This window comes from Leptonychotes weddellii, chromosome 6 (assembly GCF_054177405.1).
Source record: "Leptonychotes weddellii isolate Sample4059 chromosome 6, ASM5417740v2, whole genome shotgun sequence".
In the NCBI taxonomy this organism is placed as follows: Eukaryota; Metazoa; Chordata; class Mammalia; order Carnivora; family Phocidae; genus Leptonychotes; species Leptonychotes weddellii.
The window spans coordinates 137,777,013-137,795,084 of NC_138374.1; the positions used below are offsets into that span (position 1 = coordinate 137,777,013).

An 18,072-nucleotide genomic window follows, 5' to 3' on the forward strand; every position below is an offset into this window, starting at 1 on the left:
CCAAGAGGGGACAGATTGAGGCTGCCGCTCAAGAGGGCAGGGTCGCCTTTGTGATGTGGTTCACACCCCCTGTTCAGTAAACAGTCTCCTGATGAATAGCTGCCCGTCCTCTTCCTTCCCCACACGCCCACCCCCCGGCCGTGATGCTAAACGTGGCAGAAGTGCCCACGCCCTTCCAGAAACCCCAGGACTCATTTTGGGAAACATTTTCATAATTAAAGTCTTTTGAGAAATTGCTATTGTTTCTGGAACCTACCTCTTTCTAGAGGTAACTCAATCGTGCCGTGGGGGAGGCCCACCCCAAACGGTCCTGCTTAGTCTTAAGCCCACGATTCTCCAATCCTTCCCTCTTGAATTGGACACGTCTTTCCTCCAAACGGCCCGGGTGCCCAAAGCATAATTACGTCTCCAGCACATTTTTAGAAATTATTTATTTCAAACATTTACAATTTTCACTTCGAATGGAAAATAGCTGATAAAAAGAAAAATACTGAAAAACATTATACTGACCCTTTGCCCCACATACAGACATCAGCCTTTGGTATTTGCTTTCAGGTAATTAGGTAAAAAATAAAAACAAAAATTAAAACATTTTTCTCCAAAAAAGCTGAGGTATTGTACTTAACGGGTGTGTGATCCCCATCCAAACGTGGTGTCTCTGCTAATTCACAGCCTTGCTACGTGCTCTTTCTACAGCAGACCTTCATCCGAGCACATGTTCATAAAACCGACAGCGTTCTTTAATAATCAGTAAGGTTGTCATAGAAACTCCCCGGCTCTGCCACCAGGCCACACGGAGGACGTGATGCTGGAGGGACGCAGGGGACACGTGGGGGACAGACGCCGAACCAGCTGGCCTGCCTCCCAACAACAGCCCCACTGCCACCTGCCACGTGAGAAAGCTGGCGTGGCCTCTGAAGGGCCCCCCGTGACCCCTGCTTCTCCAGATGAAGACCCATTTCTCACCAACTCCACCTGAAACTGGAGGACAGACTCTTCCCCAAGTGAGTCAACCTTCAGTACCTTTGAAGAGGCAAGACGATCCTGAACGTTCTGCAGGAAGCCCAGAAACCATGACCAGGCCCAGCCTACCCCACACGGCTCTGCTCACCACCAGGTGGGCTCCCGAACCCTTATCAAGGTGTCCCGCCCCCAGGATAGCAGGGAACTGGCAGAGGCTCTGTGAGCCCAGAGCCCGGCAAACAGGCCTCAAGGGCAAGACCTCGTCAGAACAAAGAGCTCTCGGGGTCACCGAAGGCTTCGTAGGTCCATTCAATGCTACCCCCTTGACATTTCAAGAAAGTTTTCATTAATGCTACAAGAATTACTGAGCACATTTAGACCCTGAAAAGCTGAAAAACCAGCTTTTCCCACCCAGCAGGAGGAGCTGTCCTCTCGGTCTGGCTGTGCTGCAGGCCAGGTGGGTAACATCTGCCGAGGAGGACAGGCAACAGGTGCCCTGCCGGACCCAGGGGCGGTGACCTCAGGTAGGAGCGCGCTCACGGCCCGCGGATTTGAGCACAGAGCTTAGCGGTGCACCTGAGCTCACAGGGCACAGCCTGCAGCCCACAGAAAAACCCTCTTCCTTCATTTTCACTAGCTTATATAGACATAAAGGGAAAAAAACCCTCTCCAATACAGGAAAAAAAAAAAAGGCAGTTTCATTACAATAATAATGAAAGCAGTAACAGTTGGGAGATCAAAGCTGGCAGCTCTCAGCAGCCAGGCGCTGCCTGCTATCTGCCCGTCCATCTTCCACCATCTCGGCTCCAGTAAAACCTAACCTCGCCAAGAGGTAAAGACCTTTCTCATGCACATTCTCGTTTTGCATATTTCCCTTTAATGGCATTTTTGCTGTTCTCAAAGAAACTTTAGAGAAAAACAACAACAAAAGACACCTGCCTAACTTCGGTCAACTGAAGACTAGTTGCCTAGAGCAGCAACAGGGCCTGAGATTTACGGACTCGGGCAGCGCAGCCTGACCCTGGCAACCGGTAAGGACACCGGTCATTTTCATCCTCTCACCACCTGTCTGGTGCTGGTGGTTGTCTGTCTAAAAAAGCAGGCTACTAGAAAAGTCTGTGGTCTGGTAAATGTTCAGCGGTGGTTACGAGGCTGCCTGTAAACCACAGCTTCATTCTGGGACACCCCGTGCTGCTCGAGGGCCCTCGTTTGGGTGACCACACGCATCCCTGAACTGTCAAAGCCCGGACTCGCCACGAGGGCGCTGGTGAGGCCACGTGGCCACAGTCCGTGGGTGCTCTGATCCTAGCTGGGCTGAATCAAATCGAGGAACTAAGAGGACCCCGCGGTGGGGGACTCTGTAGGGAGCCCCCTCCCACAACCAAGGGCTCGGGGGTGGGGGCCGGACACCCTCTCCGCTGCCCCGGCCTGGCGGGGTAAGCAGCTGCTTTCCCCAGGTTAAAGGAGACAGACTATGTTCTCACTTTTTAAGACAAAAACAAGATGTAGAATGAAACCAGACTCTCTGCTCTAAAAGGAAAATTATCTTTTCTCCTCCTTTTTCACTTGACTCAATTTTGTGCTAAACAAGGTTATTGTGCTTTTCCCCCAAGTTACTCATATACTGACACTCAGCGAATACTGGCCCTCCCACCCTCGAAGATAAAACAGCAGTTTTGGGGGGTTTTTTTAAGAAAAACAAGTTAAAATACATTCTTGCCGGGTTCTTTGTCTTTTCACATAAACATTATCTTCCCTTGTTTCTCAGGCTCAGCTGAAAACAAGGAAGAAGAACAGCAGTTGCGACCCCCCCCCGCCCCCGGCAGAAGCCCCTGCCAGTCCTCCTCGTCGGGGAGCAGGGTGGGGAGACAGGGAAGCTGGCTTCCAGAGGCCGGGTCCCCGGGCAGTGCCACCCCTGGGGAGGACACGGAGGCCTGTCTCCCCACGACCGTCCCCTCTCTTCTCTGCTTCTCTCCTCCTGAAGTCCTGGGATCCAAAGAGGGAAGTCGAGCCAGCGCACCTGCTCTGGATTCAGCAAGTGCCTGGGATCGCCATTCACATTTAGCAAAATGCTAATGAGGAACTAATTACAATTCCATTTCAAACCACCAGGCCCTGAGATACTAGGCGACCCGCTGTGCTATTTTCAGGTGTGGGGAAGAAAGGCAGGTGCTTCTCCCATCCTCAGGCCTGGAAAGGCTGAATTGCCAAGGCACGCGGGCTCCAAGAACTGAGGCTGGAAGGTGGAGCTGCTCGGCAGGCCAGGTGCCCGGGGAATCTCGGCTGGAAATCCGTCCCGCCTGGCGCAGGCTGCCGCTCGCTCGCACAGAGGAGTCTGGCTGCGTGGGTGGCCGGCAGCTCGTCCACCTGAGTGTTCAGCACGATGGTGACCTGCCTCCTCCGGGGGTCGACCCCTTTAGGCACTTGGGAAAGGGTGGTTCCAAGACTCAGCCACCTCTTCCTTCTGGACAGAGGCAGCCAACCCTGTTTCGGGAAGTGAAGCACCTTCCGTGAGGCCCCGGCACCTGAGCTGAGCCAGTTTGTGCTTCGTCACTCACGAGGCTCGGAGGGCCTGGCAGCCCGCCCGCCGCTATCTGGGGAAGAAGTAGTCTCTGTTGCTGATGTCGTAAGGGCTCTGTGGGCCCCTGGCATCCGGTCGGCTGTGCCTCGAGGTGCTGTCAGACCCGAGGCTGCTGGGGGACACCGGCGGGGAGATGAGGGGCACCAAAACCGGGGTGGGCTTGGGCCTCTCGGGGACCAGCTGTCCCAGCGAGTACGGCGGGTGCACGCTCGCCTTGCCTTCCTTCAGCGTGTGCAGCGTCCACGTCTTCTTGAACCTTCACAGGGACAAAGACAAACCACACAGGTGCTTAGCTCCCCCTGTGACAAGCCCGAGTGAAGAAGGGCAGCTCTCTGCTCAAAATGGGGAAAACCATTCATTCCATCACCAGGGGTTACGCAATACTATTTCAAAAACACTCGGGGGGGCAGGTACGTATTGTTGGTCCCGTTGACAAATGGGGAAACTGAGGCCTCTGTGGCCATGAGCATCCCTTTATGGCATTAGGGACTTAATTGGTCCTGTTCCAGAGGCTGCCCACAGGTACACATCATGGGTCCCAAACCCATTTACCTAAAAAACAGGGTATTCTTTCCGTGTGGAAGGAAAAGGGGCCTCCCGCCTCTGGGTCAGGCGAAGGCGGGCGGGGGCAGGTAACTGGCAGCGGGTCAGGGCTGCCCACTCCCGCAACAGCCCTGCCCCTCCTCTTGCTTCCAACCCCCCGGCACCTCTGGCGGGTCCTCACAGACCCTGCCGTGGGTACCACGCGGGTACAAGTGACTCATCTGGCAGGAAGGGGACGCCAAACAGGAAGGAGATAGACATCTCTCTGATCGCAGCTCCCCTCGCCCGCTCAGCGCTGGGCCCACAGCCAGGGCTCAGGAACCAAGAAAAGTCACTCGGCCAGCCAGAGACATGAGCCGGGGATAGTCATCTCCAGAGCCGCGTCGGGGCCTCTGGACCCTGCCCCCGGTTCCCCACTGTCGCCCACCGACCCCAGAGTGGGGCCACGTGCCTCCCTCGGGCCCACCTCACATCAGCCGCTCCAGGAAGGGCTTGGAGGGAGGAGGGAAACCAAGGTCAAAAACAAGGTTTGGGGGTTTTCCTTGGGTTTCTTTTTATATCAACAGGCTATTCCTGTCCTGGTGACGATAAATCACTGACAGCTGGCTCCAAATCCGCCACTGGCATCGAGCCTGTGATCCAAGTGGAATAAACAGTGTGCGGGGCGTGACTGCAGGTCCCCGCTCGCCACGACGGGCACCCAGCGCAGCAGGGGCTCCCGTGGCGGCGCCGGACCCTCAGGGGAGCCACCTCCCTCCGGACACAATGGGGGGGCAGTCAGGACACTCGGGGTTTCCAAATACTCAGACCCTCTGACCCAGGAATTTCACTTCTGGGAATACACCCTAAAGAAACTGCAGAGCTGTGGGAAAAGCTTTCTGCACAAGGCCGTTCCACACAGTGTTGTCTGTAAGAGCAAAACCAGCTAAGCCCCCGCAGCTGAGGCTGGTGCATGAGCCTGGGCAGACCAGCCTGGCGGCGCCTGCAGCCGAGGTAAGTGAGCGCTACAGAGAAGCGAAATGAGGCGGAAGCATGCTTATGTTATAGCTGATGCTAAAGGTAAAAGGCAGGACTCAGTTGTAGATGCAGAGTCATCACGGCGACATAAAAACAAGAAACTGGGCCGAGGAAAGAGCCTCGGGGAGCTCACCCAAACATGAACACGTCTCGATCTGGACGCGGGTTGCAAGGGTGTGCTCACTTTGTGCATGCTCGTGGAGCGGCACACACAGGACCTGAGTTTCCTGTTTGCTGGAGTTTGGTCACATTTACGTTTTAAAAATTAACAGCGGCTGTCTGGATAATGCATGATTTTTTTCTTCTTTCTAGTTGTCACTATGTAGCAAATAAGCATATATCACAATTTCAGTCTCTATCGACATTAGTTAACCCACACGGAAAGCAGTATCTGACCTCCTTTTTACAAAGCAAGTAACTGGATGGGTAACTGAGAAAGACGAGATTTTCTTCTTTTGAAATACTTTGAGTTGGGGCGCCTGGGTGGCTTAGTTGTTAAGCGTCTGCCTTCGGCTCAGGTCATGATCCCGGGGTCTTGGGATAGAGCCCCGCATCAGGCTCCCTGTTCCACGGGAAGCCTGCTTCTCCCTCTCCCACTCCCCCTGCTTGCGTTCCCTCTCTCAGTGTCTCTCTCTGTCAAACAAATAAATAAAATCTTAAAAAAAAAGAAATACTTTGAATGAGACGCTTCCTAAAAATCACTAAGCTCAAAGCGACTTCGGAAGCAGCCGGGCTCGGGGAGTCCACAGCGGGCGCTGCTCTGGCCCGAGTGGGGGTCCGGGAGGGCCAGGGTCTAGAGAGGGTGGGGCCTTGCTGCCCAGCCTCATACACCTCAGCCCCTGCCTTCTGTCTGCCGTACGTATTTGTGCTTCGTGACGTTTTACTTAAAGAAAAGACTCTGCAGCTAAAACAAAATTTTAGAAACATTTAGAACAACTGTCACTTTTTTAAACAAGTGACATGGAGAAACCAAGCCCTAGTGAGAAGTCCACGGACACAGCCACTCCTGTGGCCACCAGGGGCGCCCCGTGTTTTCAGTGGTTTTAAACTATTGGAATGAGACGCAGAGTTGATTCACGATGATTTAAGCAGGCATGCCTAAAACAGGAAGTCCTCACTCAAACGCCACTCCATTCCCGAAAAATATGAAGAAAAGTAACTCTCAGCTTTGAAAATCCTGTGTCCCGCGCCTCGAGGCGTGAGCTGCAGGAGGAGCGCGGCGGGGTGTGGGCTGGGGGAACCGGCCCGAGTGAGAACACCTGCTTCAGAAGCTGCCACACCTGTTTCCAAAGGCACATTTAAATGTTTTTTAATTGTCACTAATAATGGTGGGAAAATTTTAGGAGATACTATGCTTTGCTTAAGACGCACAATAAATGTACTACCCAGAAAAACACGGTATGACGGGCGGGCAGGCTGTGCGTCGGCCGGCCTGCCGCGTTCCACCTGCCGTGACGTGGCATCCGGCGGCTGCCACGGCTCTCCCAAATTCCCAGCTTCCCCAAGTTTATACACCTTTCTCCACATGTGGGCTTTGGGGACATCACTTGAAATAACTGGCCTGTTCCCAAATACATTTGCTTAACACGAGAGAAAACGGAACCTCGCCAGGCTGGGAGACAAACCGCTGACGAGCGTCCACACAGGGCCCTCGCCCCGTCCGCGTCTCCAGGGCGCCGGCTGCGTAGCAAGCAGCCCGTGTCCACGCACCATCCGCAGATTAGCAAACAAGGTTCATGAGGAACGGGGTGGTCAGGCCCAACCTAACGCTTCTCCACCAGCGGCCCCACAGCACGCCGAGATGGCGCAGCGTGTTGACAAGGCCACTGGGCCCACCTGCTAGCCGACAGCAGGCCAGCCTGGTGGGCAGGGGCTCTGGGGCCACGGGTTCTAGTCCTGGCTCTGCTAGTAACAAGCTTGCATCCTTGGGCAAGTCATCTCACCTCTCAGAGCTGTTTCCTCATTTGCAAAACTAAAGAATTTGACAAACGGACCCGTAAGGCCCTATCCCAAGAGCAAGAGCTTTGGGCTGGAGTCGGCTTTCTCAGCACCAGCTGTCGTTACCCCGTTACCCCGAGCCTCCCAGCTCCCGACTCCTCATCTGCCCAGTGGAAACCCTGCCAGGGACTCTTTCGGGTCTGCGGTGGGTCCCTCGGAAGGCAGGAGGAAGAACGCAGCACGTTGGCACGGCCCCTCTCTGGTCCCCACAAGACAGTGAGCTCTCAGCCCCTCCACGGAGTGACCTCCACACACTCGGAGCCTCGTCTCCTGCACACCCTGCTCGCCTCTTCACTGGGGAATCAGAGTGGACACAACCCTAACCACCGTTTGAGATGTCCCCTCGGTCATCTTCCAACCCAGACCACCTTGGTGGCAAAGCTGGCTCAGAGTCTCTGTGGGGATCCCACGAGTGGGGAAGTCTCTCTACCCCTTCCTCCCCAGACACCGCTCACAGTCACCGCGAGAACCCCGGAAAGCCACACATGAGGGAGAAGAAAGAGGGACAGACTGAGGTTCCTCCTGCGCTCGTACTCGCTCTGCCGAGGGCCGCCATCCGCGCCAGGGCCCGGCCTGACCTCCTTTAGGTCTTCGGCACGTGCAAACCGCAAGGTCCTGCACTACAGTCGTGAGCTCCGGGCGTGTTCTTTACTGCCCCCGTGGGAGGAGCACCGCTGGCTGACATCCCTGCAAGCTTGGGAACAGGGACAAAACCAATGGCCAACAGGAGAGAGAGAGAGAGAGATGGAGCAACGCGGGCATGGTGCTAATCACCGGCGCTGGAGGACAGGCCTGGACAGAGCACTCACAGGGGACCCTCTAGGTCCGCTCGTTTTGAGCTACGGGATATTCCCAAGGGGGTCTGGCCAGGCACCTCGGACTTGCCTGTTCACAGACTTCCGTGGCGTTTCTCACGTGGCCCTACAACCACGTCGGTGTGTGGCTCTTGGAGGACAGGCAAGGTCATATTACACGGCAGCCCCCGAGCCTGAGGGGCGTCCTCGGTGTCTGACAGACGCCGCCCCCTCCGCTTCTATCAAGCAGGCTTCCCGGTCCCTCCGCGTCCACACAAGTTTTCAACCTCTGAATTCCACAGGGACTGTCACAGCCTCATCCGTGTCCCCCCTACTCACCGGCAGTGATCCGAACCGTCTACCAAACATGTCCGCCCAGGCTTCTCACAGGCACCTCAAACTCCACGCCCCCAAGCAGAATCACTGCCCCCCGTCGCCCCCCAGTCTCCGCGGGACTGACCCCGCCATCCACCCAGCTGCCGAGGCTGGAGACTTGAGGGGCACCCTGACTCACCCCCTTTCCTTCTCCTCATCTAATGTGTCATCCAGTCTCGTCAGTTCCTCCTCTAATATACCCCAAATCAGCCCGAGGAGGAGGAGGGTGCCCCCCGGCCGCCCCAGCCCCGCTCACCTCAGGACGACGCCGATGCACAGGAGTGTCCCAAAGGCCAGGCTTCCTCCGGCCACCAGGAAGGCGGGCAGTGGCACCGAAGAAGAGTCTTGCACTAGGAGAAGGAAGACGAGGAGAAACAGGAGCAGGAAGAGGGAGAGAAACCACTCAGCTGGTACAGTCCAAAGCCGCAAAGGAACCTCCGTCCTAGAGGAGGAAATGCTCTGCGAACCAGCGGGCCGCGCAAAGGCCTGGCCAGCGTCCCGGCCCCAGCAAATCTGACCCCAGGACCCCACCACCTGGAGCCGCTCCGAGCTTCCAAGCTCCTGTGGCCGGCCACAGACACCCACTCAGCGCGGCCTTCCTATGGGGTTCAGCCTGTCCCCACAAGGCACAGGGGGTGCAAGACACCGAAGGCTCCCAGGATGTCACCAATGGCAGCCCCACTGAGGACAACGTCAGGAACTCGGGTTAAATCAAGTTTTCAGGGCGCCTGGGGGGCTCAGTTGTTAAGCATCCGCCTTCGGCTCAGGTCACGATCCCGAGGTCCTGGGATCAAGCCCCACGTCGGGCTCCCTGCACCGCGGGAAGCCTGCTTCTCCCTCTCCCACTCCCCCTGCTTGTGTTCCCTCTCTCACTGTGTCTCTCTCTGTCAAATAAATAAATAAAATCTTTTAAAAATAAAAATAAACAAAGTTTTCTCCAGTGGGGTGTCATGTCTTATCTGTCCCTCCACTTGGTCCCCAAGCAGCATGGAGCCCAATGTGGAGCTTGACCTCCCGACCCTGAGACCAAGACCTGAGCTGAGACCAAGAGTCAGACACTCAACCGACGGAGCCGCCCAGGAGCCCCTGGATCTTACATTCTAATCACGGGAAAGACAAACAAATGAATGTGTAATATGACCTCAGTAGTGACAGTGAAAATCAGAGGACGAACAGAGTGACAGCAGGGGAGCTCCATCAGACAGGGTGGCTGGGACAGGTTCCCTGACAAGGGGGCATCTGAGCAGAGACCTGGATGTGTAAAGAAGCTGACCTAGTGGAGGCTGGAGGAAGAGCATGCAGGCAGAGCAAAGCAGTATGTGCAAAGGCCCTGAGGTGGGCATGTGCTGAAGAGCAAGGAGGGCAGAGTGAGTGACAGGGAGAATGGGGGAGGCGAGGTCTAAGGATGGGGGCCTGGCCCCACAGAGACCAGAGATTGGACGTGTGATCTCAGAGTCACTCTGGCTGCTGGTCGGAAAAGAGTCTGTTGGGGGTTAACAGTGAAAGCCGGGAGACCAGCAGGCAGCTCCTCAAGTCCCACAGAGCAGAGGAGAGGCAGTGGCGGAGGGCCCAGGTGCTGGCGGTGGTGAGAGGGGCAGCTCCCGGATGTGTCTCCGCTAAGGGACTGGACACAGACGGGGGTAGAAGAGGGAGCATGCCTACCCCCAACCCCCCTCCAGCTTGAGCAACCCAGTGAATGTGTGCCAGTTACCAAGATGAGGAGGATGGAGGGGCGCCTGGGTGGCTCAGATGGTTAAGCATCTGCCTTCGGCTCAGGTCATGATCCTGGGGTCCTGGGATCAAGTCCCGCATCGGGCTCCCTGCTCAGCGGGAAGCCTGCTTCTCCCTCTCCCACTGCCTCTCTCCCTGCTCATGCTCTCTCTCTCTCTGTCTCTGTGTCTCAAATGAATAAATAAAATCTTTAGGGAGCCTGGGTGGCTCAGTTGGTTAAGCGACTGCCTTCGGCTCAGGTCATGATCCTGGAGTCCCGGGATCGAGTCCCGCATCGGGCTCCCTGCTCGGCAGGGAGCCTGCTTCTCCCTCTGACCCTCCCCCCTCTCATGTGCTCTCATTCTCTCTCTCAAATAAATAAATAAAATCTTTAAAAATAAAATAAAATAAAATCTTTAAAAGAAAAAAAAAAAAGATGAGGAGGATGGAGAAGAACAGATTTGGGCCGGCAAGGGGAGGTGGCATCGAGGGTCTGTTTCAGACCTAAGTTTGAGATTTCTAGTGAGCATCACACCAAGTGGACATGTCATCCAGGCCGTTGGATAGTTGACTGGGTTATCAGACACAGGATCTGAATTTGGGAGTCATCAGCCCACAGACAGCCTTTTACAGAGATGGGGTTAGATGAGCTCATCCTGCGAGGGCCCCTCCCCCACCGCAGCCCTGGAGCCAGCACCCTAGCCTCCCCTCCCCCCACACACCACTCAAGGCCACAGAACCTTCTGTGATTCCCCCAACTGGACATGCCCTCTGTTATCTCTAAGCTGCCCTTTGCTCTATCTCCGCCTCTGTTTGGCCTGTCTCCCAGCCCTCTGTTAACTTACACGGGCCTCTTTGTCTGAGCCTGAGGGCCCCCCCGCCGCCCCCGCACAGCACAGCCCCGGAGACGGGGGGAGGGGCTCACTCGCCTTGAGTCCCCAGCCCCAGGCAGTTAGCAGGGCTTGCCCCCGGGATGCGGGCCTGGGCGGCCTGCGTGGGGGCAGAGGCCAAGGGCCTCCTCAGAACGCCAAGAGCCGTCAGACGCGGCTGCCCCAGGGCTGAGGCTCCAGAGTCCAGACCCCAGGAGGCCCGCACGTAGGGCAGACCCGTGACTCTTCCTGGTGCAGATGTTGGTAAGCTCTCCTGGTCTCGCAGGTAATAGGGAAGCAGAGCCCTGGAGTCAAGGGCGCCCAAAATAAAGGCTTCCCTCAACACGTTTTCCATTTCAGACTCCAGTAACGTTGTCTGTGGCCCGTGTATTCGTATTCTGGGCCAACTGAGGGACGTTTCACTGGTCTGCGCCACTCTGCTTATGGTTCCCTCAGCATTTCTGCCGTTGCCCCTTTCCTTCTGCGGACTGGCCTTCTGGCAACATTTCCAAGTCAGAGAAGCATTCTGTGCCCCTTAGACCACCAGAAAAAATACCCGGTCCTTACCTGGGAGGCTGGTTGCATTTGCAGGATTTTTAGGGAGACTACTTTCATTGTCCTTGTTAGTAGTCAGTGCCTAAAAGAGAGAGTCCCCCGTCAGCCGGTTTCTGCAGATCCCACCATCATTTGGGCCCCAGCTCAGGCACCCCCTCCAAGACCATCTGCCCTCTGTCTCAGGGACCTCTCCATCCTGACCTGACACACTCAGCATCTGCACTCTTATTTACACTAGTTGTGCTACACCTTGCCTCCTCAAGGTGGGACTTCTTCCCGTCTGCCTCTCCACCAAGAGCCGGGGGCGCAGCCCGTCCCCAGAGGAGATACTCAACAGACAGGCAAATGCAGCGCTGTCCCCCAGGTCCCACGCCAGGCCGTACGCACCACCATGTCCTGGGAAAACCACAGACTAGAATCCTGGGCCCACACTCACTAGCTCTGTGACCTTGGGCAGGTTTTGGAACCCCTGTGGGTGTCACTTTCTTCCCTTCTAGGCACAGCCATCCTGGCTCTGAACCTCGTTATCATCAGGATGGAACAAGACTGCAGGTGCAAGCCCAGAGCAGAGCACAGCTGGGCCAGCCCCCAGCGAGCATCCGTCCCCACCCCCTGGCTCGGGTGGGAGTGATGTGGACGCACCACATAGGCTTCCCCCCGGGAGCCGCTTCTGCTGGTGCCCGGACAGCCCTGCGGATATGGGTAAGGAGCAAGGCCCCGGGCTCCCTCCCCGGGCCGCCTAGCTCCAGGAGGCGCTGAGCCTCGCAGCTCAGATGGCCTTTAGGGGATTGAGGACCACAGGAGGACATGCAGTTGGATGGGAAACTGGATTACCCCAAGATTTGTTAAGCAGCTTCGGAGGTAATCCTCTTTCCAGAAAATTAACACACCAGGAGCGCACAGAGGAAGGGCTCGGATGAACTGAATTGGAGTCGCAAGCGAGGCCCTCAGTGGTGTCCACCAGTCCGGAGGTGAGACAGAAGCCACGAGACCCAGGGGTTCTGCAGGCCAGGCCAGCACCGCTCCACGCACCACCCTGGCCACAACAGATCCGGGACGACGGAACTGCCCTCACCCCATTTTACAGAGGCTTGAAGACGACAGTAACGTCCACGGCCACAGCTCCAGTAAGTGCCAGAGCTGGGATCTGAACCAAATTCGGTCTGGTGCCAGCCCACAGTCCCCACGCCCGGGTGCTGCTACCCTGACCCCTTACGAGAACATGAGCTCACCTGCGTGGAAGACGACGCCTCGCTCTCAGCTGGAGGGCTCCTGGATTCTGTGGGGAAGAAGACTCACTATTAATGATCCACCGACCCTGAAGTCCCGTCTGACGGGCCTCAGAAGCAGAGAAGAGCTCACTGCCGTGTTATTTAAGAGAGCTTTACGTTAGAAATAACCAAGTAGTCAACCCCAAGGGATTAGTCATATAAATGAGGATATACCCATATGTTGCAATAGTCTTTAAAAATATATTAGAAAAGGGTTGCCTGGGTGGCGCAGTCAGTCGAGTGTCCCACTCTTGGTTTCGGCTCAGGTCATGATCTCAGGGTCCTGAGATTGAGCCTCACATAGGGCTCCACACTCAGAGTGGAGCCTGCTTAAGACTCCCTCTCTCCCTCTCCCTCTACCCCTCCTCCTGCTCACATTCTCTCTCTCTCTCTCTCGCAAATAAAATCTTTAAAATAAATAAATAAATTAGAAAAACATTGAGGACATAATGTATGAAAAACACAAGACAAAGAAAGGCTCATGTGGTCTGATCCAAAGTCCCTAAAGAAACGTATTTATATCATTATTTATTGAGTATTATACTATACACCATAACATATATTCACACACAGGAGAAAAAAAACACAAGGACACATCACCAGATATAAGCATTGTTAACATTTTAATGTTCTCCTACTCACCTTTTTGCAATAAAAAATATTTAAACAAGTTCTCATCTGCCTGGGTGGGTTTGGTAGGCTTGGCCCAAGAAGGGACATGGTTCGGGCACACACGAGCACCCCCACCCCCCCGAGAGCATTATTTCTGCAGAAACCGCCCCTCCACCCCCAGCAGCAGGAGGTCAAGCATCGAAGCAAGAGCATGAATGCAAGGCCAGGCTCTGTGGCAAATGTGAGCCCAAGGGACTCAGAGCTGAGCTGTGACAGGCAACGGGTAGAATGCTCTGGATTTTAAAATATTTTCTTTTCAGTCCATCATTTTTACATCAAGAAGTTAAAAATACCACAGAAATGGTTTACACAAAGATGTGGAGCCTCTCTGAAGCAGGAGTGGACCAAGGGACACAGGAGAAGGCAGTCCTGCTTTCTGCTTGGGAGAGAATTTCCAGCAGGACCGTGCCGTCCCCAGGAGGGGAGGAAACCACACACTAGCAGCCTGGACCGGACACAGAGCACGCTCACCCTCCCCGCTGTACAGAGGAAACAGAGTCCCAGAGTGGGAAAGCAACTTGTCCAAGATCACACAGCAGATCAGCCCCAAACTAGCCTCGGGGACTGGGAAGGACCCAGCCTGATTCCTTGGTGTTCCTCCCTAGCCAAGAACAGGTAGACTCACAGCAGGGGTGACTGAAGGATGAGCAAAAGGTACGGGGCACGAACGAAAGCGAAAACCAGGAGATGACCCCAGATGGCCACTGGACCCAGGGCCTCCCACACTCAGCCACACTCAGCATCATCTGTGGCCTTTGGGGTCCCATCCTTGACCTGCAGCCTCAGCATCTCGGGGATGGGACCCAGACATCAGGGGGTTTTAAAGGCTCTCCAAATCCAGAGAGATGTTCAGTTAGAAGGGGAGACCCATCCAGTTTCTACCCTCAGCTCTGATCCCCAACATGGCATGTGGTCCAGAGAAGGATGTTTAACTGTTGATGGCTCAGATTTCTGGGTATAAGTGGAAATTTTATCTCAACCCAGAATGAATACAATTTTTCTAATGCATAAGAAAATTAAGTCTTACATAATAAGACTTTTTTTCTAAAAGTCTCCCGAGATGACCATGGGGACCTGATTCAAACCATCGTGTCCCCAGAGATGGAGGGTAAAGAAACTGCCACATTGGGGCACCTGGGTGGCTCAGTCGTTAAGCGTCTGCCTTCGGCTCAGGTCATGGTCCCAGGGTCCTGGGATCAAGCCCCACATCGGGCTCGCTGCTCTGCGGGAGGCCTGCTTCTCCCATTCCCGCTCCCCCTGCTTGTGTTCCCTCTCTCGCTGTGTCTCTGTCAGATAAATAAATAAAATCTTTAAAAAAAAAAAAAAGAAACTGCCGCATTGTTGTGACTATAACCATCTCACTGGGCAGACAAAGAGACCCGGGCTCGAGGGACGTTACACGACTGCTACTAGGAAAGCTAGCACCGGCCTTTGTGGGCAGCTCTCTGCCAGATCCGGGCTCCTGGGCCCGAGGCTCCATCCCACCGCAGGCTCCCAGGCCCCTGTGTGGCGCTCGCTGCGAGCTCCATCTCACAAGGACACCGAGGCTCAGAAAGGGAGCACATATTTTTTTCTGTTTCGGCAGAAGTATTTCATACTTCCTAAAGCCTCCCTTCAGCTGGCATGTTGGGTGAAGGAGGAGAAGCAGCGGACAGCCACAGGCCCCCGCGTGCCTGGAAGTGACTCGTGGCAACAAGACCACACCAACTGTAATGATCTCCAGCATTTACTGAGCGCCTACTAGGTGCCAATCTCCCCACCTGGCATGGATCAATCTGTGTGGTCTCCACAACAATCCTGAGACAGTATCATGATTTCCCCACTTTATAGATGGGGAAACTGAGGTACGGGAAGGTTAAAGAACTTGTCCAAAATTTTGTAAGAAACAAGTCTTTCAGGCTCTAAGAATGAACTTTTTTTTTTTTAAGATTAACTTATTTATTGGAGAGTTGAAGAGGAGAGCACAAGCAGGGGGAGGGGCAGAGGGAGAGAGAGAATCTCCAGCAGACTCCTGGCTGAGCATGGAGCTCGCCGATCTCCTGACCCTGAGATCACGACCTGAGCCGAGATCAAGTCAGACGCTTATCTGACCGCACCACCCAGATGCCCCTGGGCTTTTTTTTTTATTTTTAAAACCATCTCTAGGTTGAGCATTCCTCACATTCAGAGACTCTATCGTACTCATCTTTGTGAACCTAGAACTTAACACATCTTTCTGAAAAACTGTGTAGTTAGTAAAATTTCTATTATGGAAAAGCACTTCGGGAAGACTATTAGAAACGTTAAATGTAACTGCCGCTGCGTGTTTTCCTTGTATGGAATATTTCCAAGATTAGAGGAGGTATCATATTCATAACAAAATGAATGAATGACAAGATTAATAGACCACATGTGAGGGTTTTTTTTTTTTTCCACACGAGTTTTTAAAACAAGAAACTCATTTCCATCAACTTGAGGACAGGTTTGAGTTCATTTGCTTGGGTTTTAGGATAGAGAAATGCAATATAAAAGATGGCAGAGGACTTCATGACAGGTAAATGATCTTGGCCAAGACACTGAACATCTCCTAGACATTCCGAGCAAGGCGGCTGGCTTCTTCCCAGACACACCTATGCTGAAAGGAGCACCCGCTTGGCACATTAATATTTGCTTAAACAGTGACCTGACTCTCGGCATTAGGAACAAAGAACATAACCGGCCCTGGGGATGTGATGTCCAGCATGATGACCATGACTAATAGTACTGCATATTTGAAAGTTGCTAGGAGAGTGGACCTTAAAAGTCGTCATCACAACAAAAAGAAATTTGTAACTATGCGTGGTAATGGATGCTAAGCAGACTTAATGTGATCACCATTCAGCAACATAAATATCAAATCATTAAGGTGTACACCTGAAACTAATACCATGTTATATGCCGATTACATTTCAATATAGATAAAAAATGGGGGGGGCAGAGAACAGAAAACATTTTTTCTTACTGTTTGTATATTATGAGCAGTTCAGGGCAGGGCTCGGGGGGCAGGAGTACAGAGAGGGAAACAGGAGTGAGCCAAGAATAAAAAGCAGAAAAAGAAAAAGAGGCGGAGGGTGGTGGCAGAGAGGTGAGGTGACTGGGAGAGAGGGACGAACCCCAGCGCCCGAGCAGGAAGGGGGCACCGGGGCGGGCTTCCGGCATAGCTTCCCACTTGGGGTTCCCTCCCTGCTTCACACCTGCAAACCACCCGCCAGAAGGTCAATCACTGCTCCCCTCCGAGCAGACACCAAACCCTCAGGGAGGAGCTGCTCCTGGGGAGCAGTCAGTCACCCCCGCTGGTCTGCAGGGAAGCCCGCTGCTCTGAGGCCAAAGCGGAAAACCCGCCCAGAGGCCGCAGGACACCCACGCGGCCCACACGGCCCTCCCTTCTTTTGTGAAATAATGGTAACAGTAAATGTCAATAGCTAGTTTTTACTTAACTGTTTATGTCCTTACTTAGCAAAATTAAAAGTTGGCAACCTTATATGGTCCCCAAAGACAGCGGAATCCCAGGGCCCAGGGCCTGGCGAGTTAGAGCAGCACACTGGTGACTGCGGCCGGGCCGGGTGTGCGTGCGCGTGCGTGTGCGGCCAGGCCCGCTTCAGGCCCGCTTCAGGCCCGTGGGAGGGCGGCAAGCAGGGGGCCAGGCATGGGGAGAGGGCCTGTCAGGAGCGGCGCTGAGCGCAAGGGGCACAGTCTCTCCAGAAACACGTGCCCAGGGGCTCTTGAAGGTGCAGACTTTCCCTCTTGGGACAGAAGCGGGGGGCTGGAGGGTCTGAGCTCAGGGCACCCCAAGGCCGCTCGGTGCTGCTTGTTTCCTGAGCGTGGGTGAGCGGGTGAGCAGCATGTGAGGGGGTCGAAGGGTTTGTGAGCAACGAGACGTAACCCGCTTATCCTCATGGGCTTCCCAGGCCCCCGGCCCACGCTCTCTTTGCAGAGGGGCTCTGGGGAGCCCAGGCTCACTCAAGGGCACCCCCGTGAGAGCTGAGGGGGGAGGGGTCCGGAGAAGCCCTCCCACTGGTGAGAGGGGCTGACCGGCCTCCACGCTGTGACCCTCCTCCCGGCCAGACATCAGGGGCGGTTCTCCACGCATCAAGGGCTGTCAGGGCTGAAGCCCTTACTGGCTGCAGCGGCTCCCCCAGCCCTCTCCGCCCTCCACCCCCCACCCCACCCTCAAGCAGGCTTTCCAAGGTCCGCTGCACCTGCCCCGCCCGGTCCTGTGACTCTCACACCTGTGCTCCAGCCTCACCCAAAGCCCCCTTTCCACCTGCCACACAGACAGCCCATAATCCCCATCTCTGTGGGGACACTCCCACACACCCTCCACCACACGACGCAAAAACCTCCTCCATGAAGCTTTTCCTGCTCTCTCTGGGCCCCCCAGAAGCTGGGGGCCCCGCAGCCTGCCAACACCACAGTCGGGCAAACGCCCCCTGCACATTTCACAACCACTGGGAAAGTTTCTCCACATCGCCCATCCCACCTGAGCGGCTCCAGGTTGGAGTCCAGGTTAGTGATCCCGGGACACCCACAGCCTGCCTCCTGTCACCCCAGGAACGAAGCAACACTGCATCGCTAACACCCCCAACTGCGGATGCACCACTATTCCTGAAGGATGTTTTCTCTTTGCGCTCATAAAAACTTTTGCAAGGGGTCTCCGTCCTGGCCATCTTGGCGGTTGCCCTTGGGAGGGGGAACAAAAAAGTCAC

At 54.9% G+C, this 18,072-nt stretch overlaps 1 protein-coding gene across 2 annotated transcripts in view; it reads right to left on the minus strand.

Annotated features, from left to right (window-relative positions):
* Nucleotides 1-412: 412 nt before the first annotated feature.
* The window catches only part of IL6R (interleukin 6 receptor), a 40,795-nt gene continuing 23,135 nt past the window's right edge, over nucleotides 413-18,072 (minus strand). For both annotated transcript variants that reach the window (XM_081825535.1, XM_081825536.1), the window contains exons 7-10: nucleotides 12,638-12,684; nucleotides 11,418-11,487; nucleotides 8,528-8,621; nucleotides 413-3,800 (exon numbers count right to left, since the gene is read on the minus strand). In XM_081825535.1, coding sequence (XP_081681661.1) covers nucleotides 3,554-3,800; nucleotides 8,528-8,621; nucleotides 11,418-11,487; nucleotides 12,638-12,684 — 458 coding nt within the window. In that variant the 3' untranslated portion in view covers nucleotides 413-3,553. The remainder of the gene's footprint in view (nucleotides 3,801-8,527; nucleotides 8,622-11,417; nucleotides 11,488-12,637; nucleotides 12,685-18,072) is intronic.